The sequence below is a fragment of the Bombina bombina genome, chromosome 1 (genome assembly GCF_027579735.1).
Source record: "Bombina bombina isolate aBomBom1 chromosome 1, aBomBom1.pri, whole genome shotgun sequence".
Taxonomy (NCBI): Eukaryota; Metazoa; Chordata; class Amphibia; order Anura; family Bombinatoridae; genus Bombina; species Bombina bombina.
Window position 1 is genome coordinate 1024219638 of NC_069499.1, and position 26314 is coordinate 1024245951.

Genomic DNA, 26314 nt, shown 5'->3' on the forward strand with positions numbered 1-26314 from the left:
CCTAATCTGCCGACCGCACACTGCCGCCACCTACATTATCCCTATGAACCCCTAATCTGCTGCCCCTAACATTGCCGACACCTACATAATATTTATTAACCCCTAATCTGCCCCCCACAACATCACCGCTACCTAACTACACTTATTAAACCCTAATCTGCCGACCGGAACTTGCCGCCACTATAATAAATGTATTAACCCCTAAACCGCCGCATTCCCGCCTCACAAACACTATAATAAATTGTATTAACCCCTAATCTACCCTCCCTAACATCGCCGCCACCTAACTTCAAGTATTAACCCCTAATCTGCCGACCAGCCCTCGCCGCTACTCTAATAAATGTATTAACCCCTAAAGCTAAGTCTAACCCTAACCCTAACACCCCCCTAAATTAAATATAATTTTAATCTAACGAAATAAATTAAATCTTATTAACTAAAGTATTCCTATTTAAAACTAAATACTTACCTGTAAAATAAACCCTAATATAGCTACAATATAACGAATTATTATATTGTAGCTATTTTAGGATTTATATTTATTTTATAGGCAACTTTGTATATATTTTAACTTGGTACAATAGCTATTAAACAGTTATTAACTATTTAATAGCTACCTAGTTAAAATAATTACAAAATTACCTGTAAAATAAATCCTAACCTAAGTTACAATTAAACCTAACACTACACTGTCAATAAATTAATTAAATAAATTACCTACAATTACATACAATTAAATAAACTAAACTAAATTACAAAAAATAAAAAAAGATTACAAGAATATTAGGCTAATTACACCTACTCTAAGCCCCCCAATAAAATAAAAAAGCCCCCCAAAATAATAAAGGTCCCTACCCTATTCTAAATTAAAAAGTAAACGGCTCTTTTACCAGCCCTTAAAAGGGCTTTTTGCGGGGCATGCCCCAAAGTAATCAGCTCTTTTGCCTGTAATAAAAAACACAATACCACCCCCAACATTACAACCCACCACCCACATACCCCTACTCTAACCCAAACCCCCCTTAAATAAACCTAACACTACCCCCCTGAAGATCTCCCTACCTTGAGTCGTGTTCACCCAGCCGGGCCGAAGTCTTCATCCGATGGGGCAGAAGAGGACATCCAGACCGGCAGACATCTTCATCCAAGCGGCATCTTCTATCTTCATCCATCCGACGAGGAGCGGCTCCATCTTCAAGACCTCCGGCGCGGAACATCCTTCTTCCCCGATGACTAGACAACGAATGACGGTTCCTTTAAATGACGTCATCCAAGATGGCGTCCCTCGAATTCTGATTGGCTGATAGGATTCTATCAGCAAATCGGAATTAAGGTAGGAAAAATCTGATTGGCTGATTGAATCAGCCAATCAGATTCAAGTTCAATGTAGGGAGATCTTCAGGAGGGTAGTGTTAGGTTTATTTAAGGGGGGTTTGGGTTAGAGTAGGGGTATGTGGGTGGTGGGTTGTAATGTTGGGGGTGGTATTGTATTTTTTTTTTACAGGCAAAAGAGCTGATTACTTTGGGGCATGCCCCGCAAAAAGCCCTTTTAAGGGCTGGTAAAAGAGCCGTTTACTTTTTAATTTAGAATAGGGTAGGGACCTTTATTATTTTGGGGGGCTTTTTATTTTATTAGGGGGCTTAGAGTAGGTGTACTTAGCCTCATATTCTTGTAATCTTTTTTTTATTTTTTGTAATTTAGTGTTTGTTTTTTTTTGTAACTTAGTTTAGTTTATTTAATTGTAGGTAATTTATTTAATTAATTTATTGATAGTGTAGTGTTAGGTTTAATTGTAACTTAGGTTAGGATTTATTTTACAGGTAACTTTGTAATTATTTTAACTAGGTAGCTATTAAATAGTAAATAACTATTTAATAGCTATTGTACCTAGTTAAAATAAATACAAAGTTGCCTGTAAAATAAATATAAATCCTAAAATAGCTACAATATAATTATTCGTTATATTGTAGCTATATTAGGGTTTATTTTACAGGTAAGTATTAAGTTTTAAATAGGAATACTTTAGTTAATAAGATTTAAATTATTTTGTTAGATTAAAATTATATTTAATTTAGGGGGGTGTTAGGGTTAGATTTAGCTTTAGGGTTTAATACATTTATTAGAGTAGCGGCGAGGTCCGGTCGGCAGATTAGGGGTTAATACTTGAAGTTAGGTGGCGGCGATGTTAGGGAGGGCAGATTAGGGGTTAATACTATTTATTATAGGGTTTGCGAGGCGGGAGTGCAGCGGTTTAGGGGTTAATACATTTATTATAGTGGCGGCGAGGTCCGGTCGGCAGATTAGGGGTTAATAAGTGTAGGTAAGGTGGCGGCGACGTTGGGGGGGGCAGATTAGGGGTTAATAAATATAATATAGGGGTCGGCGGTGTTAGGGGCAGCAGATTAGGGGTACATAGGTATAATGTAGGTTGCGGCGGTGTACGGAGCGGCAGATTAGGGGTTAATAATATAATGCAGGTGTCAGCGATAGCAGGGGCGGCAGATTAGGGGTTAATAAGTGTAAGGTTAGGGCTGTTTAGACTCGGGGTTCATGTTAGGGTGTTAGGTGCAGACTTAGAAAGTGTTTCCCCATAGGAAACAATGGGGCTGCGTTGGGAGCTTAACGCTGCTTTTTTGCAGGTGTTAGTTTTTTTTTCATCCCAAACTGCCCAATTGTTTCCTATGGGGGAATCGTACACGAGCACGTTTTGTCAGCTTACCGCTACCGTAAGCAACGCTGGTATTGAGGGTGTAAGTGGCGGTAAATTATGCTCAACGCTCTCATTTTGGAGCCTAATGCAGCCCCTCAGACAACTCTAAATACCAGCGTTGTCTTAAGGGTGCGTTGGGAAAAAAAGCTGCGTTAGCTACGCGGGTCTTTACCGACAAAACTCTAAATCTAGGCGATTGATAATAGGAGTAAATTAGAAAGTTGCTTAAAATTGCATGCTCTATCTGAATCACGAAAGAAAAAATTTGGGTTCAGTGTCCCTTTAATATAAATCACTGTTTTTCAACAGACCTCCCTAACGGGTCACATTTTGAGGATATCTGAACCAGAGCACAGGTGAAATAATCATCTGATTAGTAAACCTTCGGCTAGATTACGAGTTTTGCGTTATGAGTACAAAAGCAGCGTTATGGGTTATAACACTGCTTTTTCACTACCGCTGCTATTACGAGTCTTGTAGGTACAGCTGTACCGCAAACTTTGTTGGCCTTAACGCAAATTAACTTACGCAATTTGCGTAAAGTCTTTTTTTCAATGGGACTTCCATTGCGCCGGTATTACAAGCTTTTTTTTTTAGGCCAAAAAGTGAGCGGTACAGCCTATCCCGCAAGATTCGGAACGCATTCTAAAGTCAGTAGTTATGAGTTTTACGCTACAAAGCTGTAGCATAAAACCCATAACTAAAGTGCTAAAAAGTACCTATTAACCCCTAAACCGAGGCCCTCCCGCATCGCAAACACTAAAATAAAATTATTAACCCCTAATCTGCCGCTTCCGACATCGCCGCCACTAAACTAAAGTTATTAACCCTAAACCTAAGTCTAACCCTAAACCTAACACCCCCTAACTTAAATATAATTAAAATAAATCTAAATAAAACCTACTATTAATAACTAAATAATTCCTATTTAAAACTAAATACTTACCTATAAAATAAACCCTAAGCTAGCTACAATATAACTAATAGTTACATTGTATTTAGCTTACGGTTTATTTGTATTTCACAGGCAAGTTTGTATTTATTTTAACTAGGTAGAATAGTTACTAAATAGTTAACTATTTACTAACTACCTAGTTAAAATAAATACATATTTACCTGTAAAATAAAATCTGTTTTACAATAAAACCTAACCTTACACTACAATTAAATAAATTACATTAATTAAATAAAATTACCTAAATTACCAAAAAAAACCACTAAATTACACAAAATAAAAAATTATCAGATATTTAAATTAATTACACCTAATCTAATAGCCCTTTCAAAATAAAAAAAGCCCCCCCAAAATAAAAAAACACCCTAGCCTACAATAAACTACCAATAGCCCTTACAAGGGCCTTTTGCGGGGCATTGCCCCAAATAAATCATCTCTTTTACCTGTAAAAAAAATACAAACACCCCCCCAACAGTAAAACCCACCAACCACACAACCAAACCCCCCAAATAAAAACCTAACTAAAAATACCTAAGCTCCCCATTGCCCTGAAAAGGGCATTTGGATGGGCATTGCCCTTAAAAGGGCATTTAGCTCTTTTTCAATTGCCCAAACCCTAATCTAAAACTAAAACCCACCTAATAAACCCTTAAAAAAACCTAACACTAACCCCTGAAGATCCACTTACAGTTTTGAAGAGCCGACATCCATCCTCAACGAAGCCGGGAGAAGTCCTCAGCGAAGCGGCAAGAAGTCCTCAACGAAGCGGCAAGAAGTCCTCAATGAAGCCGGGAGAAGTCTTCATCCAAGCCGGCAGAAGTGGTCCTCCAGACAGGCAGAAGTCTGTCAGTATATTTATAAGAATCTTAGCAGTACTCTCCAAATAATATGAGTATATGGCAGTCTTCATCCAGACGGCATCTTCTATCTTCATCCATCCGGCGCAGAGCATCCTCTTCTTCCGACGACTAAAGACAAATGAAGGTTCCTTTAAATTACATCATCCAAGATGGCGTCCCTTTAATTCCAATTGGCTGATAGAATTCTATCAGCCTATCGGAATTAAAGGTGAAAAAATCCTATTGGCTGATGCAATCAGCCAATAAGATTGAGTTTCAATTATATTGGCTGATCCAATCAGCCAATAGAATGCAAGCTCAATCCTATTGGCTGATTGCTATCTATCAGCCAATCGGAATTAAAGGGACGCCATCTTGGATGACGTAATTTAAAGGAACCTTCATTCATCTTTAGACGTCGAAAGAAGAGGATGCTCCGTGCTGGATGGATGAAGATAGAAGATGCCGTCTGGATGAAGACTTCTGCCCGTCTGGAGGACCACTTCTGCCGGCTTGGATGAAGACTTCTCCTGGCTTCGTTGAGGATGGATGTCGGCTCTTCAAAACTGTAAGTGGATCTTCAGGGGTTAGTGTTAGTTTTTTTTAAGGGTTTATTGGGTGGGTATTAGCTTTAGATTAGGGTTTGGGCAATTGAAAAAGAGCTAAATGCCCTTTTAAGGGCAATGCCCATCCAAATGCCCTTTTCAGGGCAATGGGGAGCTTAGGTTTTTTTAGTTAGTTTTTTATTTGGGGGGTTTGGTTGTGTGGGTGGTGGGTTTTACTGTTGGGTGGTGTTTGTATTTTTTTTTTACAGGTAAAAGAGTTGATTTTTTGGGGGCAATGCCCCGCAAAGGCCCTTTTAATGGCTATTGGTAGTTTAGGCTAGGGTTTTTTTTTTATTTTGGGGGGGCTTTTTTATTTTGATAGGGTTATTAAATTAGGTGTAATTAGTTTAAATATCTGATCATTTCTTTTTTTATTTTGTGTAATTTAGTGTTTTTGGTTTTTTTTGTGGTAATTTAGGTAATTTAAGTAAATTTTAGGCAATTTGCGTAAAGTCTTTTTTTCAATGGGACTTCCATTGTGCCGGTATTACAAGCTTTTTTTTTTAAGCCAAAAAGTGAGCGGTACAGCCTATCCCGCAAGATTCGGAACGCATTCTAAAGTCAGTAGTTATGAGTTTTACGCTACAAAGCTGTAGCATAAAACTCATAACTAAAGTGCTAAAAAGTACCTATTAACCCCTAAACCGAGGCCCTCCCGCATCGCAAACACTAAAATAAAATTATTAACCCCTAATCTGCCGCTCCCGACATTGCCGCCACTAGAATAAACATATTAACCCCTAAACCGCCACACTCCTGAATCGCAAACAGTATTTAAATATTATTAACCCCTAATCTGCCGACCCCAACGTCGCCGCCACTAAACTAAGTTATTAACCCCTAAACCTAAGTCTAACCCTAACCCTAACACCCCCTAACTTAAATATAATTAAAATAAATCTAAATAAAACCTACTATTAATAACTAAATAATTCCTATTTAAAACTAAATACTTACCTATAAAATAAACTCTAAGCTAGCTACAATATAACTAATAGTTACATTGTATTTAGCTTACGGTTTATTTTTATTTTACAGGCAAGTTTGTATTTATTTTAACTAGGTAGAATAGTTACTAAATAGTTATTAACTATTTACTAACTACCTAGTTAAAATAAATACAAATTTACCTGTAAAATAAAACCTAACCTGTCTTACAATAAAACCCAACCTTACACTACAATTAAATAAATTAAATTAATTAAATACAATTATCTAAATTACCAAAAACAAACAAACACTAAATTACACAAAATAAAAAAATAAATTATCAGATATTTAAATTAATTACACCTAATCTAATAGCCCTTTCAAAATAAAAAAGCCCCCCAAAATGAAAAAACACCCTAGCCTACAATAAACTACCAATAGCCCTTACAAGGGCCTTTTGCAGGGCATTGCCCCAAATAAATCATCTTTTTTACCTGTAAAAAAAATACAAACACCCCCCCAACAGTAAAACCCACCACCCACACAACCAAACCCCCCAAATAAAAACCTAACTAAAAATACCTAAGCTCCCCATTGCCCTGAAAAGGGCATTCGTATGGGCATTGCCCTTAAAAGGGCATTTAGCTCTTTTTCAATTGCCCAAACCCTAATCTAAAACTAAAACCCAACCAATAAACCCTTAAAAAACCTAACACTAACCCCTGAAGATCCACTTACAGTTTTGAAGAGCCGACATCCATCCTCAACGAAGCCGGGAGAAGTCCTCAGCGAAGCGGCAAGAAGTCCTCAACGAAGCCGGGAGAAGTCCTCAGCGAAGCGGCAAGAAGTCCTCAACGAAGCGGCAAGAAGTCCTCAACGAAGCCGGGAGAAGTCTTCATCCAAGCTGGCAAAAGTGGTCCTCCAGACAGGCAGAAGTCTGTCAGTATATTTATAAGAATCTTAGCAGTACTCTCCAAATAATATATGAGTATATGGCAGTCTTCATCCAGATGGCATCTTCTATCTTCATCCATCTAGCACGGAGCAGCTCCATCTTCAAGACATCCGGCGCAGAGCATCCTCTTCTTCCGACGACTAAAGACAAATGAAGGTTCCTTTAAATTACGTCATCCAAGATGGCGTCCCTTTAATTCCGATTGGCTGATAGAATTCTATCAGCCTATCGGAAGTAAAGGTGAAAAAATCCTATTGGCTGATGCAATCAGCCAATAGGATTGAGTTTCAATTCTATTGGCTGATCCAATCAGCCAATAGGATTGAGCTCACATTCTATTGGCTGTTCCAATCAGCCAATAGAATGCAAGCTCAATCCTATTGGCTGATTGCTATCTATCAGCCAATCTGAATTAAAGGGACGCCATCTTGGATGACGTAATTTAAAGGAACCTTCATTCGTGTTTAGTCGTCGAAAGAAGAGGATGCTCCGTGCTGGATGGATGAAGATAGAAGATGCCGTCTGGATGAAGACTTCTGCCCGTCTGGAGGACCACTTCTGCCGGCTTGGATGAAGACTTCTCCCGGCTTCGTTGAGGATGGATGTCGGCTCTTCAAAACTGTAAGTGGATCTTCAGGGGTTAGTGTTATTTTTAAGTTTTTAAGTTAGTGGGTTTTAGCTTTAGATTAGGGTTTAGACAATTGAAAAAGAGCTAAATGCCCATCCAAATGCCCTTTTCAGGGCAATGGGGAGCTTAGGTTTTTTTAGGTAGTTTTTTATTTGGGGGGTTTGGTTGTGTGGGTGGTGGGTTTTACTGTTGGTGGGTGTTTGTATTTTTTTTACAGGTAAAAGAGTTGATTTTTGGGGGGCAATGCCCCGCAAAAGGCCCTTTAAAGGGCTATTGGTAGTTTAGTTTAGGCTAGGGTTTTTTTTTTGTGGGGGCTTTTTTTATTTTGATAGGGTTATTAGATTAGGTGTAATTAGTTTAAATATCTGATAATTTCTTTTTTTATTTTGTGTAATTTAGTGGGGGGTTTTTGTGGTAATTTAGGTAATTGTATTTAATTTATTTAATTGTAGTGTAAGGTTAGGTGTTAGAGTAAGACAGGTTAGTTTTTATTTTACAGGTATATTTGTATTTATTTTAACTAGGTAGTTAGTAAATAGTTAATAACTATTTAGTAACTATTCTACCTAGTTAAAATAAATACAAACTTAGCTGTGAAATAAAAATAAAACCTAAACTAGCTACAATGTAACTATTAGTTATATTGTAGCTAGCTTAGGGTTTATTTTACAGGTAAGTATTTAGTTTTAAATAGGAATTATTTAGGTAATGACAGTAATTTTTATTTAGATTTCTTTTAATTATATTTAAGTTAGGGGGTGTTAGGGTTAGACTTAGGTTTAGGGGTTTATAAAGGGGTTTATAACTTTAGTATAGTGGCGGCGACGTTGGGGGTGGCAGATTAGTGGTTAATAAATGTTGGTAGGTGGCGGCGATGTTAGGGGCGGCAGATTAGGGGTTAATAAGTGTAGGTAGGTTGCAGCGACATTGGGTGCGGGAGATTAGGCGTTAAAAAGTATAATGTAGGTGTCGGCGATGTTGGGGGCAGCAGATTAGGGGTTAATAAGTATAATGTAGGTGGCTGCGATGTTGGGGGCGGCAGATTAGGGATTAATAAGTGTAAGATTAGGGATGTTTAGGGTTCATGTTAGGGTGTTAGGTGTAAACATAATTGTAGTTTCCCCATAGGAATCAATGGGGCTGTGTTACGGAGCTTTAAGCTGCTTTATTGCAGGCGATGACATCCATTAGTAAAAAATTTTTTTTTACCATATACATGTAATAGTAGATTGTGCGCTCCTCAGCGCATGGTCTCAATATGGATAGCGCACGCTGCACTATCAATAGCGCTCCACTTAGTGTTTTACTGATATTTTTTTCTTTTTTATGTTTCTCACCAGATAATATCTTTTTGCCTCCTCTGTCTATTGCCTTGTTCGTCCAGATACTGTTCAATCACCAGGTTACTGTTCGTATCATGAGCAGAGTTGTAGTTAGTGATGACTCGAGAGGGAATGCCCAGGCACCGCAAGACTGTAGGGACAGAGTGACACTCATAAAAATAGGACAACAAGTTCACATAATGATTATACTGGAATATCTATGGAGCAGGTGACGGGAAGGAAATTAATTATGTTAACTTTTTATATGATGAAATCATCATCTACTGTTGAGAGAGCCTTCTTAGAATGCCGTCCTTCAAAAACACCACATAGCTGGGATTTGCGGTCTTTTCCTCAATCTTTCCAATGTGCAATTGTTCCCAAGAAAAATTCACACATTTAACACTGTCTCACATCCTTTAGTTCTGCAGCCATATGGTTAAAGCTACACACACTTTTATTTATATGTGAGTCTTCTATGCCTCACACACACCAAATTAGTGGTCCCAGGGATCGTTTTCTTCTTTTTATTTTATTAATTTATGTTTTTTAAGTATTCACAGAGCATAATGTGCTGGATACATGAAGTGTCTAGATTACAATATGTTATGATACAGAAATTCTCTCATATGATTTACTTCCTATGTTGGCAATGGGGCAATTGCTCACATTTCCAAAGACTTCATGGTATTTTTGCTAGTATTTAAAAGAACCATGGCACTAATTAAACATCTAAGCTAAGGGAGGAATATCCTCAGTATCTTGACAGTCTAGGGTTCCTCAAACTTCTCTAGACTATGTTTATATTCAAGACTTTCAAGACATATATCATTCATTTCTTGCTCATTTTTATGATCGCTGTTAACACTGATAGATTTCTTGATGCTATATAAATAAATGATCATTAAAAACAATATAATGATTAAGATATGTGTTGACCCTTGACATGTCTCACACCTGTACAGGCCACAGCAGCAAAAACCCAGCACTGTCCATATCGCACAGCTTGGCAGCCATACTTCTTCCAGCGCCGCAGAATGTCAACACTGCCGATCCAGAACATAGGGCTGATTCCATCATTATACTGGTTGTCCCAACGACCATATAACACTCCACTGTCATCATTGCAGTTCACCTAAATATGAAGGGGAACCCTTAGATACAGTAACATACAGAAATTAAATAGTTTCATTTTGTAACCACTGGCTGAGTGACAGTATAGAGAAATCACATTCTAGAACCATTTCCAGCATAAGATGTTAACAGAGGGCCAGCACAAATGTTTCCACTAATGAAAAAGTAATCAGGCCTTCCAATGACCAGAGCATACTAATGTCACAGGCATGTTTAATGGTTTACCGTATTCAAACATACCATGGCACTCACTACACGACAGATATAAACAGGGTCATTTCGACGAGAACAGTCCCTGATGGAGTCCTTTTGGAACTTTGGACTGGTGTCTAAAAGCTGGAGACAGGATTGCACAATGCCATCTTCAAACTGTAAGGAAAGAGTGTAAGCATTAGGAGTGTTTTAAAGAAATATTCCATGAGGTTAGTGTACTAACATTGTATCCCCTCCAAAGAAAGCAGCTTTAAGATAAGGATGGTATGACAAAGATGGTTGCACTTACCTTATGAGCCCGGCTTAGTGTCTGCACTATTTTGCACTATTCTGGAGTATTTTCTGGTTCCACAACATTGGTGGCTGCATTAATATCAGTTTCACAAAAGGTGCCTGGATGTTTGTCAGGTTTGCAACCAAGCTTATACCCTGATCCCACCTTTAATAATGACTACCAGAATGTTAGGATCCCACTGTAGGGGTTGATACAGTAATGTAACCACTACGACCCAAAGATGGCTGCACTCATTTTTTGAACGCACACCAAAGTTAACTGTACTAATGTCACTGAGCAATATTCAATAAAGCCCACTAGTGTGTGGCCTAGCGGCTTATAAGCCTATTATGGATGACCTTCATTGTATTCAATAAAAAAAGGATTGTGTGTCTAGGAGTTATAAACTTAGAATATAATGCGGCTTTATAAAAAGCAGAGGGTTAGCATGGTGATACATGGCAGTGCTTAAAGCTTTGTTTTCAAATAGTCTAAACAATGGCTTAATTTGTGGTTGCACTTAACCCTTCCCCTCCGGACTGGAGAAGCTAGATCCATACCGAAAGACATTATGAACTTTATTGCAGCATTTGTCTAGCATATATAGCATATATATCTGTGTGTGTGTCATTGTGTGTAGGGATGCCCCTTTGCTATAGTAAACCTTCCCATTACTGAATGCAGTGAGGGTCCTCAGTCTTCTAAAAGTTTAAAGATCTAGTTCAGTATCAAATTTTAGGTGACAGCACTAATGTTAATCTCATTCCAGAGGTGGTTGAACTGAAGTTTATATCTCAAACCAGATTTCCCAACGTTTATGTTAGTATCTCATTCTAGAGGTGGTTGAACTAATGTTAGGATGATAGAATGTTAGTCTGCCTACCAAAAGATGACTGCTTTGATAATGATATTTATAACCTTTTCTTTGAAGACTGAATTGCAGTTTCAAAATAATAATAATAAAAAAGTTGAATTTCCTGAGTTTCCTTTCTAAGCAGAGTAAGTGTTAATCTTGCACTAGAGGATGAATCAGCTTTGTCTAAAAGAATGGTATAAAAATGTTTTCAGAATACTGGAAATGCAGCTTGTCCACAATTAGTAGATACTCTGTCCAAGCCTTTTATGGAATAAAAACAAGAACTTTAACAATGTGGTATGCCAGGATCTGCGGCACCAAAATATCCCATTTGTCACAGTCTGATATATAAGTACTCAGAAGACAGTGAGTTAGAGGTCAGGGGGGAGAGTTAGTTCCCACACTGGGCTGTTCAGGGGAGATAAGAAGCTGCATGTAAAGGAGTGAGAGCAGCTTAGTGCACTGTGAAAGGACGAAGAACAGTGCCAAGACAACACAAAACTATGATGTACAGAGGACATGGAAATATTAGCACACCAGCAGCATGCAGCCACACACTCAACTCTCAGGAATAAATACAACAGGCCCAAAACAGCATATTTTCATGCCAAGGCACGCTGCAGAATTCAGTTTTCTTTGCAAATACAATATTAATTTAATTTTAATATCAGGTTTACAGACAAATAATGTGGCCCAATATTTCTGTTAGATAGTCAATAAGGAGAGAGGGGCAGATAATTGCGAGGGTGGGGTGGGAAAGAGATAAATGGAGAGTTAGATGGAAAAGGTGAGTTGGAGAACAGATAGTTGGGAAATATGCTAAGAATGAAATGTATTTGAATGTAATTAAAAAGAAAGCTAAGATAAAGGTGAGCAAGTATTTGTAAACGGTTGAAGAGGGGGTGCATATAGAAAGAATAAGAGGCAATACACTGGTTAAGCGGAAGAGAATGGAAGGGGGAAGAAAGGGAGGTGGTGAGACAGTGGAGGGTGAGAGGAGAAAAGGGAAGAGGAGGTGATGAGAGAGGACTGGAATAGGGTGAAGGGATGCACAGGTGATGAGAGGAGGATGGAAGAGGGGAAGTGGAAGAGGGTATGAGAGGGGGAAGCAAGAGAACATGATTTGAGGAAGGTACCAGAGAGGGATAGAAGAAAGGGTGATGAGAGGAGGCAACAAGACAAGGGTGGGAAGGGGTAGGGAAGAGACAGTGATGAGATGAGGCAGAGGAGGGTGAGAGAAGGAAGAAAGAAAGAAAGAGAAGTTGATTAGAGGAAGGTGAGAGAAGTGGCGAAATGGGAAAAGGTGAGACGAGGTGAGATGAGAAGAAAGATAGAGAGAGTGTGGAAATAAAGAACGAGATTATACAAAAGAGAGAGAGCTTTAAAAATTAGGAAAAATTAAAGTAAAACAGAAAGATTATTAGAGAGAGACTTAAGGAAAGGCTACAAACTGTACCTGTCCAAAGTTCCATGGGACACCATTGGGCAAGTCCTTGGTCCCCTGATAGATGATTCCATGTTGAGTTAGCACATATTCTTTCCGCTGCTCCTTGTCTTCTATATAAACAGAGTCCTCTGAAATCAGGAGAAAGAGAGAGATAGAGAGAGTTGGACAATGACTAAAACACAACAATAGTCAGGCCAGGAAAAAGATTAATGATAAGGTGCAGTACTATTGAAACAGGAGGATAAGTTAACAGACCTATCAACCCTACACTACTGTGTGTTTAACCCCCACAAAGGGATTAAACACACAGTAAAAGTAAAGTTCAGGTCCCGAGCGGAAACCACTGCTGGCTAGTTGCACATCTGTGTTGTGCGACTAGTGCTGCTAACTGGATCAGCGGTGCCTTCCGATTGGTACCAGCAGCACTCTGCAAGTCCTGAATAGCACTTCTACTATGTGTTTAACTCCTTTGTCGGGGGTTCCACATAAGTGTAGGGTCAATAGTCTTACAATTACAAGCACTAATGAATTAGAGCACATAATTTTTCGATTATTATGGCCCTTTTAAACATTAACCTCAACATTTTTCTACCATTTTTATAAATAGATTAAAGGGACATAAAACTAAAAATGTTTCCTTTTATGATTCAGACAGAGCACAACATTTTTAATAAATGTTTAAATTATTATTATTATTATTATTATTATTATTATTATCAGGTATTTGTAGAGCGCCAACAGGTTCTGCAGTGCTATGAACATGGGTAGTATATAAAAAAAAACATTACAGGGATCAAATGGGGAGAGAGGGTCCTGCAGAGAGTTGCACTGTTGTAGTTGGCTCTTATGAAGGTGAACTACAAGCAGCTGGGCTCATAGGCTGAAATGTTCTTCAATCAAATTTGCTTAATTCTCGTGGTATTCTTTGTTGAAAAGATAACTAGGTGCACGTCTGGAGCACTACATGGTTGGAAAATGTGCTCTTGCAAAGGTATAACATTCTTGCAAAACTGCTGCAATACAGTGCAGCACACACATGCAGGTGCCTGAGCTTACCTCCCTGCTTTTTCAACAAAGGATACCAAGAGAAAAAATTAAATGTGATAATAGAAGTACATTGGAAAGTTGTTTAGTACTGCATGCTCTGTGTAAATCATGTCCCTTTAAGTTAAAGCTGTTTCAACTGATGCTGAAAATAACAGGAATTGCATGTACAGTATTTGCACACTAAGAGGCCAATTTAACAAAGGTCTTGCGGACCTGATCCGACAGTGCCTCATCAGAGCAGGCGGTCTTTAGACCGCTGCTTCATAACTGCTGTTTCTGGTGAGTCTGAAGACTCGCCAGAAACACGGCCCTTCAAGCTCCATTCAGAGCTTGATAAATAGGCCTCTTTGGATCAGTTTCTTGTTGACTTTACCTCTATTCGTGGCAAGAAAAAAAAAGCACAGAAATGTACATTTTTTTTGTCGAGAAGAAAATATAATTCATACTATTTTTAAAGCAAAAGTTTTTTTTTTATTTGTAACATAATTATATGTGAGTGTCTGAGCCAATATACAATAGCTTACTTCCGTCATAGCACAAACCTTACCAGGGCACCAGGGGTTGAACAACAGGATGAAATCACCAATATAGAAACTGGTTCCTTGGTACCCAGTAGAGGCCTCTAATGAGAGGTTGTAGTATCCAATGCGAGCATCAGGGGGAGAGTTGATGGACAGTTGCACTGTCTCCCCATTATTGCTGCTCACAGCTGCACTCCACACTCCATCCTGAAGGGCATCTCCCACTGGGATGTGAGCTTGGGTACCAGAGGATTCAGAGGGACAGGGACCTAAAGGATTGAAAACAAAATGGTTACATGGATATTGATTATACCTATATTATCTGTGTCCTCATTTTCCCAATTGCTTTGCAAAACTATGAGAACTAATTAAGGAGGGGTCTTCATTAAACACGTTATCAGATATATTTTCTGTGGGTAGTTTCTTAACACAGAGAGCTGTACTGTAACAGTAAATATTATTATTTGCCAATATCCCTATTATTTCCCTGTCTCACTCTCGTTACCAGTATCCTTTAATCTCATCTCTCTATATTCCTCAAAAAAAATATATTATTTTTTACCTTCTCTTTCATTATTTCATTCTGATAAAAATCTGGACATCTTAAGAAAATAAAAGATTGTTAAAATCCTATGAAAAACACAATTTAGCTTAAAGTGACAGTTTACTCAAACATTTTCTCCCCTCTAATTTGTTCCCAATGATCCACTTTACTTGCTGGAGTGTATTCAATTGTTTTCCTTTCCCTTTATATTGGCATTTAAAATAGTTGATTTAGCCTGTGATATCCCCACATATTCTGAAAATGTCTGGCCTTAGGTCCAAGCTATAGATAAGCTGTGTAAAAACAACCAGAAGAAGAAATTACACTCCCAGTGGGGTATAGAAGGGATAAGGTAATAAAATGTCATATATTTCATATTGTTCTCTACAAGTATTGGTGTTTGGTTAACGGACAGATATAAGATAAAGAAGCATGTATATGTGATAAAGTAATGTAATAAGATCTGATTATACATACAATCTTAACACATTTTATTAGGTTGTGGCTTTAAAACACAAAATCAGCTATTTCATATACACAAATAAACCTTAAAAAACAAATCTCATACATTTTATACTCTGCAGTTGGTAGAAAAAGTAATTGGAAACACATTAAAGGAAAAATAATTTTACAGTATACTTAATTAGTGAATAAGGTAGAAGGTATCTATTCAAAATCTAATGATTCCACAGTATGTTACACCTACAAAGTGCTTCCAAATCAATACAATAATTGTAATTTACAGGGTGGCACAGACATAATTATTAAATGGGAATATATGAGGGAACTATGCTTCCTCCTCTCTTTCAGCATTAGAGTGCACCTCAGGATTAGACATTTCAGTACACTCTGTGTGCACCCTTATGATTTCCTGACATTGTTCTGAGAGATTTGGAATCTAAATCAAAAACAAAGAGATAGCGTCTGGGACAGGAACTGCTTACCCCTCCCTAAATGATACATAAAAGAACACATCAAGGAAATAAATGTTTTAACATACAGAGATTACACAAAAAATACAAGGAATCCTAGAGGAATTCTACACTATGGGCGAGATTACATAAACGGCGCAGGCTTCAGCACAAGCGCTGAAGCCCACGCCGCCCGTAATTTCCCCTCGGGGTATTACATAAACCCCACCGGCAGTTCATAATGTGCCGTAAGTCGGATAAACTAGCGATGTCCAGAAATGAGTGTAAATTTTACATTTTCAAATTTCTGGAGTCGCCAGTGACTTACGACACTTTAGAAACTGCCAACTCCTAAGAAAATAAAAAAAACAAACATAAAATCTCCCGTAAAAGTCTAACACGCCTCCCAAAAATAAACCTGGCACGTAAAACCCCTATATCCGCCACCAAACCCACATCGGAACTAAAAATAAATATATTAACCCCTAAACTGACAACCCCCCACAACACAATATGCCTATTTAAACTATTAACCCCTAATCCGCAATTCACCCACATCGCGATCTACCTAATAAAAGTATTAAATCCACCAACCCCAACATAGCAAGCTACCTATTAAAACTAATAACCCCTAATCCGCCATTAACCCACAACGCAATAAACCTATTAAACTATTAACCCCTAATCCGCCAAACCCACACAACGCAATAATGCTAATAAATCTATTAACCCCTAAATCTGCCAACCCCAACATCGCAAACTACCTATTAAAACTATTAACCCCTAATCCGCCATTAACCCACAACGCAATAAACCTATTAAACTATTAACCCCTAATCCGCCAAACCCACACAACGCAATAATGCTAATAAATCTATTAACCCCTAAACCGCCAAAGCTGACAACGCAAATAACTAATCACTAAGCCCCCTAACCTAACAACCCCTAAATTAACCCCATTACATAAATAAAAAAACTAACATTACTTTAAAAATAAAAAAAAGTTAAAATGAAGCTAAAATTACAGAAAATAAAAAACAGATTTATCCAAAATAAATAAATTATACCTATTCACTATAAAAATAAAAAAGCCCCCCAAAATAAAAACACCCCCTAATCTAATATTATACAACCAATAGCCCTTAAATGGGCCTTTTGTAGGGCAGTGCCCTAAATCAACCAGCTCTGTTCTTTAAAAAAAATACTAAGTCCCCCCTTCTTACAGTCAAACCCCCAACCCACCAAACCCCACAAAATAAAAAACCTTAACTACCCATTGCCCCTAAAGGGGCATTTGTATGGGCATTGCCCTTAAAAGGGCATTCGGCTCTTTTAAGAGTGTCCATAACCTTAATCTAAAAAATAAAAAAATAAAAAAAACTTAACTCTAACCCCTAGATAGGTAGGTACTCACGGTTCCTGAAGTCCGGTGGTGAAGTCTTCTTCCAAGCGGCGACTTCTTCTATCTTCATCCAGGACTGCGGAACTGAAGTCCGGCGACTGTGGAACTGAAGACAGGCGACTGCGGAGCCATGGAGCGTGGAGGATCCTCTTCGTACGATCGCCGCCGTACACTGAATTGTAAATTCAAGGTACGCGATAAAAAATGGCATCCCTTGAATTCCTATTGGCTGATTTGATTATCAAATTCAAATCAGCCAATAGGATGAAAGCTACTGAAATCCTATTGGCTGTTCAAATGAAGGATTAATAAAGAAATAATTTTAACTGCTGCTCCGGACCCTTTTCATATGAATCCTATTTATAACTCTAAGTTACAACATGGCAGCGCCCATAGTTTTATATACATTAAAACTTTACACTTATTTTGTCAATATTTATACAACTAATTACTAATAATATACAACTAATTAAACTTTAAAAACATGTTACTTTTAGACTGATCTTTTATTTGAAGGGATCATTCTATGTAGCAGTTATTTAGGGCCAGATTACGAGTGGAGCTATTTAGCGCTAATGCTAGAGCGCTAATTGCGCTAGAAGTAAACCTTTTGCAAGCGTTGAGTATTATGAGTTGAAAGCAAAGTTTGCGCTCTCGCACTAATCCGACGCGCACAAACAGCTTACTTCTAGTGCAATTTTAATATCACGTGCACGATAACGTAATTACCATAGAAGTCAATGGAGCAAAAAAAGTGGAAAAAGACCTAACACCTACTCTTGCACTAACCCAAACTCATATTCTCATATTCGCTAACATGATTGCATATTCTCATAAGGGCTAACACAATCGCATATTCTCATATGCATTAACCCGATCTCATGTTCTCAAGCGCGCTAACCCGACATGAAGAGATCTCTATGTTAAAGCCCTTTGCCTTCCTGAGACCTAATATATTTGAGCCCTTATAACATTTGTGTGGAATAATTACTATTAAATGGTGTTATTATGAGTGTAACTGTACATTGTAATGTATTTTTCATGTGTTTTGTGACACTTTATTTTCGTGAAACAGTTAACCACAGCTCTGAAATTGCGGTAATTCTTGCATAAATCGCAATTACTTTCAACGCGTAATACAAGTACAATTTAACCTGCTCCTATACGATCGCGAAAAGCCGATATCACTTGGAGCAAACATTTGTGCTCCACTCATAATCTATAACGAGTGTATAATGTCCCTTTAATTCATTCACAATGTCATGCTCTTCCAGTGGTTTCTGTAAGATTAAATTGGGCATTTCTTACTATCTAGATGTTATCACATATTCTTTGTTTTCTAGTTCTCAAAACTGTGAATTTGTGCCTGTAGAAACAAAATGCTTCTTCTTCACAGCAACAAAAATAAATATACAGAGTTGAAAACAGATTTAAACTTTAATGATTCAGATAGAGCATATCATTTAAAAAAACTTTCCAATGTATTTCTATTGTCAAATGTGCTTTCTTCTCTATGTATCCATTGTTGAAGAGTGAAGCTAGGCTAATAGGAGCTTAGGAGTGTGCACATGTTAATAGCAGTCTATGGCAGCAGTGTTTGCCTATAAATGAAATGTTCTAGCAATGAAAACTTTATGTAGAAAACCATGATTTAAAACAAGTCTTACTAATTAAATTAATCCACCTTAATGGTGCATAATCGGCATTATGTATGTATCCTAAAACACTTCTTATCTATCTATCTATCTATCTATCTATCTATCTATCTATCTATCTATCTATCTATCTATACTTAGTAGACAGTTACATGTATATAAGGTGCACTACCAGTAGATACTAAATGACTTTCATGCATATAAGGTGCTCCACTCTACTACATGTAGATAATGAATGGGTTACCTATATAAGCTACATTACCTGACAATTGTTAACTGTGTTGCAATAAGGTATATTAAAAGGTAGATACCAAACTATTTTCTGTGCATTACTTCACAAAGTAAATGCATAATCCTATACTATAAAAGGCCAAGTGTGTTTGTCCAAAGTTGTCATGCGCAGTAGAGACAGCAGAGGACAAACACACCTGGCCTTACAGTCCCTAAGTCTCTGCAGTGCGAGAAGAAGTGGGCGTGGCCGAGCGGGGATGAGGGAGAGAAAGAGGGGAGGGAGGGAGAGGGGGAGGGAGAGAGAGAGAGGGAGAGAGAGAGAGGGAGAGAGAGAGAGAGAGAGAGAGAGAGAGAGAGAGAGAGAGAGAGAGGGGGAGGGAGAGAGAGAGGGGGAGAGAGAGAGAGAGAGAGAGAGAGAGAGAGAGGAGGGGGAGAGAGAGAGGGGAGAGAGAGAGGGGGGATAGAGAGAGGGGGGAGAGACAGGGGGAGAGAGGGGGGAGAGAGAGAGAGGGGGAAGAGAGAGAGAGAGGGGGGAGAGAGAGAGAGAGAGAGAGGGGAGAGAGAGGGGGGAGAGAGAGAGAGAGAGAGAGAGAGAGAGAGAGAGGAGAGAGAGCGAGATAGTGGGGAGAAAGAGATAGAGGGGACAGAGGGGAGAGGGGGGGAGAGAGAGGGGGAGAGAGAGAGGGGAGAGAGAGCACAAAAGAGAGGGGGGAAAGAGAGCGCAAAAGAGAGGGGTGAGAGAGAGAGCGTAAAAGAGAGGGGTGAGAGAGAGAGAGCGCAAAAGAGAGGGGGAGAGAGAGCGTAAAAGAGAGGGGGAGAGAGAGCGCAAAAGAGAGGGGGGGAGAGAGAGAGCAAAAAAGAGGGGGGAGAGAGAGAGCACAAAAGAGGGGGGAGAGAGAGAGATCGCAAAAGAAGGGGAGAGAGAGAGCGCAAAAGTGGGGGGAGGGAGAGAGCGCAAAAGAGGGGGCGAGAGAGAGAGCGCAAAAGTGGGGGGAGAGAGAGCACAAAAAAGGGGGGGAGAGAGAGCGCAAAAGAGGGGGGAGAGAGAGCGCAAAAGAGGGGGGAGAGAGAGCGCAAAAGAGGGGGGAGAGAGAGAGTTCAAAAGAGAGGGGGAGAGAGAGAGTTCAAAAGAGAGGGGGAGAGAGAGAGCTCAAAAGAGAGGGGGAAAGAAAGCGCAAAATACAGGGGGAGAGAGCGCTAAAGAGGGGGGAGAGAGAGCTCAAAAGAGAGGGGGAGAGAAAGCGCAAAAGAGAGGGGGGAGAGAGAGAGAGCAAAAGAGAGGGGGAGGGAGAGAGCGCAAGGGGTGGGACCACTGTACCCTGCAAAAAATGGCCCGTGTGAACGGGCTTTAGGACTAGTCTATATATAAAATGTTACCTAACTAAGACAAACTTACTTGGGGTCACATTGATTGCTAGCCGATCCACACCCTCCTGGTAATGCCGTGTAGTAAATGTCAGGGTTATCTGAAAGGACTGTCCTCTACGGACAACCAATCTGCGGCAGCCGGTGTCTCCAGTGTGATGGTTGCGGTTATTGATGCTGCATTCGAGGTCAAAACTATCAAGAACCAGATCTGTAGAAGCACAAGGCTCAGTCAGTAATGACTACTTATAATATAGAATGCCACGTCTACCAACATAAAATATTCTTTAATTGCAAGGTCATAAATTATGAAGATTGTATGGTGCAGTAGATGTATATGATTTTTTATTATTTGTGTAAATGGCACTGTAAAAAGGAAAGATAAAATTCTAAACGTAGTATTACAACTGAGACATATACTCCAATATGGTTGACTTTACTAGGCCCAACAGGTGTCTTTACATTCTCAAAAAAAATATGCAAAAATTGTACCTTTAGGGGTACAAAAGCTTGTCACTGGGGCTGTACCCTCAAAGGTACACCCGTTGTACCCTTTAATATGGGTACAAATTGGTTCTCCTTGCAGATTGTACCTTTCAAAGGCAAATATGTACCTTTAGTGACTAGTACCTCATTATGGCAAATTTGTACTCAACACAGCATATTAAAATGCTGTTCCATCAAATTTACATTCAAATATGCATTAATATAATATGTACTTTTTCAGACAGTATTACAATAGACACATTGAAGTTTTATAAGTTTGGTTAGTGTAGCCAAACAGCAATTCCTAAGACTGCTACAGGAATTCCTGAAAGAACCAGGATAATCAACCAGTTCCAAAAGGAGCCACTCAACATGTTTTTTAACTCTGTACTAGACTCTAACAACACCACATAAAACATAAATATATAGAAAACAACATAATAATAAAAATGTAACTCTAACGAAAGGAAGGGGGATTCAGGGGAGGGATAAAACTTTCAACCATACATTGAATTGTCACTCTATGCAAAATATATGCAAATTAGTCTATTTCCCCAGTACACATTTTGGTGATGAACCTTCTACCAATAGGTGGAGCTGTGTTACACAAGGAACTTTCAACCAATAGATGGTGCTATGCCGTGTTACACATTGTCCATGTATAAGACTGGGGAATGGTTACAATTCTATTTTATTTTTTTAAAAACAGGTTCTTAAACAGCTCTTGTTTATTTTATAGAGTTTAAAACAAAAAATGTTCTCTGTAATTATAGTTAATACATTTGCTTTATCTTTAAGAGTTATCATCTTGATGCTTTAAATATAAACATTACAATGTTAACAGCTTGTGTGCTATTTAGAACCAGCAACACAGTATCATTGAAGATATTGGTTAGTAAGTATTTTTTTGTATTGTCCACCTCTTGCATATGACCAACACCCATTGAACATTGATTTTTTTTGCTGTACATCATGTATGTTACTATAATTGAGGGCACAAATTATATGGACTTGCAGGGTTTGGCCTTGAACCACCCACCCCCCTCAACCTTTTAGTCAGACAAATAATTAAATGGTAAATGGGATTCAATGATACAAACATGAACCCTTTGACAGTTGGAAACATATTTCTAACTTATTTACTGATAAATGGTACATAGAAGTTCCTTATGGTGTAATTATGATCCATTGAGGGTACAACCACAGCAGTTGTACCCTAAGTGTTCCTAGCGTACCTTAACAGTACCCTTTTTTCTGACAGTGTATAACATGGAGATTTATGGTGACCATTATATTTGTTCTTGCAATTTTCTAGACCAATTGAAGAAAGAATTACATCAATGAGATAAATGAAAGCAGGACCCAGCCCTCTTCTGAGACTTGCAGACCAAACATAAGGTTGTCAATATTTTACACCAGTCAATGTTATTAAATTAAACACAAAGATAAGGAAATAAAAGAATTCCTTTACAAATTAACTAGTGTATTCTTACTTGCCAGATCAAGATAATACATAATAAAAAAAAACTCTGAACATATTTCCTCAGCTTGTGATGAAACTATTTTGGTGATCTGTGTTTATATCCGGAGGTCTTTAAGAAATAGGCACAAACTTACATTGCCAGGTGGTAAAGGAATGATAATACATTTCATGGTTGGAAGAAAGGGCTTATTTAAGGTTGTTTTAAAGTTAGAGGGTAAGATGTTGAAGATGTGGTGCTAGAGAGCTTATGCGTCAGTAAGAGGAATGTCATTAAAATTAGTAGGTACATGGGAGATGCTTTAGAGAGATTGAGGTGGAACTGTATTATAGGATTAAATATTAGGCACTGGTTCTATATAGCTTGACTAAAAAAAAAAGCATTATGCAACTAGATATGGGGGAGGAGATTTAAAGAGGTTGATTTAAGCAGTACTGCATAATGTAGTGGTTCTAGAAATTTTGAACAAACACAAACTGGGTCATGGGAAAGTGCATGGAGGAGTGATTTAGCAGAGTTTGATCTCAGAAAAGTAATTAGGTATTGGTTCTAGAAGGCATAATCAAAGAGGGGCATTATCACTTGTTATGGGGGAGAGTGGTGTTAATACAGGGAGTGCAGAATTATTAGGCAAGTTGTATTTTTGAGGATTAATTTTATTATTGAAAAACAACCATGTTCTCAATGAACCCAAAAAACTCATTAATATCAAAGCTGAATAGTTTTGGAAGTAGTTTTTAGTTTGTTTTTAGTTATAGCTATTTTAGGGGGATATCTGTGTGTGCAGGTGACTATTACTGTGCATAATTATTAGGCAACTTAACAAAAAACAAATATATACCCATTTCAATTATTTATTTTTACCAGTGAAACCAATATAACATCTCAACATTCACAAATATACATTTCTGACATTCAAAAACAAAACAAAAACAAATCAGTGACCAATATAGCCACCTTTCTTTGCAAGGACACTCAAAAGCCTGCCATCCATGGATTCTGTCAGTGTTTTGATCTGTTCACCATCAACATTGCGTGCAGCAGCAACCACAGCCTCCCAGACACTGTTCAGAGAGGTGTACTGTTTTCCCTCCTTGTAAATCTCACATTTGATGATGGACCACAGGTTCTCAATGGGGTTCAGATCAGGTGAACAAGGAGGCCATGTCATTAGATTTTCTTCTTTTATACCCTTTCTTGCCAGCCACGCTGTGGAGTACTTGGACGCGTGTGATGGAGCATTGTCCTGCATGAAAATCATGTTTTTCTTGAAGGATGCAGACTTCTTCCTGTACCACTGCTTGAAGAAGGTGTCTTCCAGAAACTGGCAGTAGAACTGGGAGTTGAGCTTGACTCCATCCTCAACCCGAAAAGGCCCCACAAGCTCATCTTTGATGATACCAGCCCAAACCAGTACTCCACCTCCAACTTGCTGGCGTCTGAGTCGGACTGGAGCTCTCTGCCCTTTACCAATCCAGCCACGGGCCCATCCATCTGGCCCATCAAGACTCACTCTCATTTCATCAGTCCATAAAACCTTAGAAAAATCAGTCTTGAGATATTTCTTGGCCCAGTCTTGACGTTTCAGCTTGTGTGTCTTGTTCAGTGGTGGTCGTCTTTCAGCCTTTCTTACCTTGGCCATGTCTCTGAGTATTGCACACCTTGTGCTTTTGGGCACTCCAGTGATGTTGCAGCTCTGAAATATGGCCAAACTGGTGGCAAGTGGCATCTTGGCAGCTGCACGCTTGACTTTTCTCAGTTCATGGGCAGTTATTTTGCGCCTTGGTTTTTCCACACGCTTCTTGCGACCCTGTTGACTATTTTGATTTTAAATCATTTTTTTATTGATTTAGTGCATAAGAAATAAGACATACAACAAAAAAAAGAAAACAAGAACACAAAACAAAAAAAATGAACGAAAAACATTACAGGTATCTTATCTGGAGACGCAGCTCCATATGGCAATCTATCTAATACATCCATAAGCAACTAAACATAGAACATATTAACATGATAGGTATTGTCAAATACCGATTCCAATCTATAAATAAGCAGAAGAATTCAGATCCACCACCTGATTGCACATAATGTTATTTAGCACTTCTACCTTATATACCTATAAACCTAAACTGCTGTCAACTTGCTTAGATACATTTTCCTACATTTCTTTTCATATTCCTTCCCTACACCGTTCCCCTTCCCCTTTCCTTCCTTCTCGATACCAAAAATTGCAGGGATCTGAAGGCGAGAAAAAAAGAGAGAGAAGAAAAAAAAAAAAAAAAAAAAAAGAATATAAATAAAAACAACAATCAAGGAACTGTATACAAGTAAATATTTCTCTCTCCCTACCCACCCCCGACACCACGCCACCCCCCCAGATCGTCACCGGCTAGGGATCGCCTACCGTGTTATCGATCCAGGTGTGTGGAAAAACATTAAGTAAGGTTAGTTCCGCGAAGCTCACTGAAGATAGGAAAGAAGAAAGGATCCGCTTTTGCAGAGGATATGAATAAGATAAAATAACTGGCATCCATTTCCAAAGGAACTTCTTGATTCGCTTCTCCGAAGCTTCATAGAGATGAAATGATTCAAAAACAATTTGATCTTGTAATGTTCTGAAAACCATGGCTAATCCGGGTACACACCTAGCTTTCCAGTTTTTAAGTATAGAGTATCTAACAGTCAAGATAATAGTATTTAAACTATTTATAGTGTTATCATCAACAGCCTCTTGTGAGGGAGATAGAAAGAAAACATCTTCCGCAGATAATCCAATTGTTATTTTATAAAATTTATTGAACCAAAAAATAATCTTTAACCACAGTTGTCTTACCATAGGACATGTCCAAAACATGTGTATCATATCTGCCCTCTCATGTGAGCATCGAGGACATACACTAGCCGAAGTCGGATAAAATCTAGAAACTTTCCACGGTGAAAGATAGAAATTATTGATCAATTTCATATGGGATTCATTCCAAGATATCGGAACTTTACACTTACGTAAAGAGTCAAAGCTCTGAGTAATTTTATCATGGTTAACAGAGGGGATAAAAGGTAGCCAAGACTTACAAATGTTGTCCCTAACTAGAAGACTCTGCTTGTTCAACATAATATCATACATCAGGGATATCGAGGAGTTTCCTGCAACAAATTTTTGTACCAAAAGTTTAATATCCGACCAGGCGGAAAAGGAGGAAGAAGACCAACTTTGTGATGAGATAAAATGGCGGATTTGAAAATAAGCAAATAAATTAGATCTAGGTAAATCATATTTGTTAAAAATAGCATCCGCCACTAGTAATTGATCATTCTCATCAAATAACTGTTTTACATAGTGTAGACCTTTATCAGCCCAGTCTTTGAAAACTTTTTGATAAAGACCTGGCAAGAAATTTGGATTATTTGCAATCGGAAGCCATTCAGAGAATGAGTAATCTATATCAAGAATTGCACAAAACTTTTGCCAAGCAGAGACTATGTTTCTAATCGTGATAAGACAGCTAACATTCTGAGGGAGCTTCTGAACTGGAGAATGTAATAAAGCTTTTAACGCGAATGGAGCAATCAAATAATTTTCTAGCTCTTCTGATGACACCAGGTTAGTACCGGAAAGCCAGTCTATTGCCGTTTTAACCATCGCAGCCAGATTATAGAGTTTAAGATTAGGAAGAGCCAATCCCGCTGAATCACGATTTTGCATTAGTCTTGAGAGCGCGATTCGAGACCTTTTATTATTCCAAATGAATTTAGAAATTTGAGTATTAAAGAGCTTAAGATCTTTATTCAATAAAAATAAAGG

General features: G+C 38.4%; 2 protein-coding genes across 2 annotated transcripts in view; one reads left to right on the top strand and one right to left on the bottom strand.

The window, feature by feature from the left end:
* The window catches only part of RPRD1B (regulation of nuclear pre-mRNA domain containing 1B), a 461056-nt gene extending 438487 nt beyond the window's left edge, over positions 1-22569 (top strand). Inside the window, exon 7 of the mRNA XM_053718581.1 lies at positions 22347-22569. Coding sequence (XP_053574556.1) covers positions 22347-22355 — 9 coding nt within the window. The 3' untranslated portion in view covers positions 22356-22569. The remainder of the gene's footprint in view (positions 1-22346) is intronic.
* The window catches only part of TGM2 (transglutaminase 2), a 107167-nt gene that overhangs the window by 35147 nt on the left and 45706 nt on the right, over positions 1-26314 (bottom strand). The window contains 6 exon segments of the mRNA XM_053718387.1: positions 8961-9096; positions 9903-10080; positions 10320-10448; positions 12879-12997; positions 14464-14706; positions 20577-20756. Of these exon segments, the coding sequence (XP_053574362.1) occupies positions 8961-9096; positions 9903-10080; positions 10320-10448; positions 12879-12997; positions 14464-14706; positions 20577-20756 (985 nt within the window).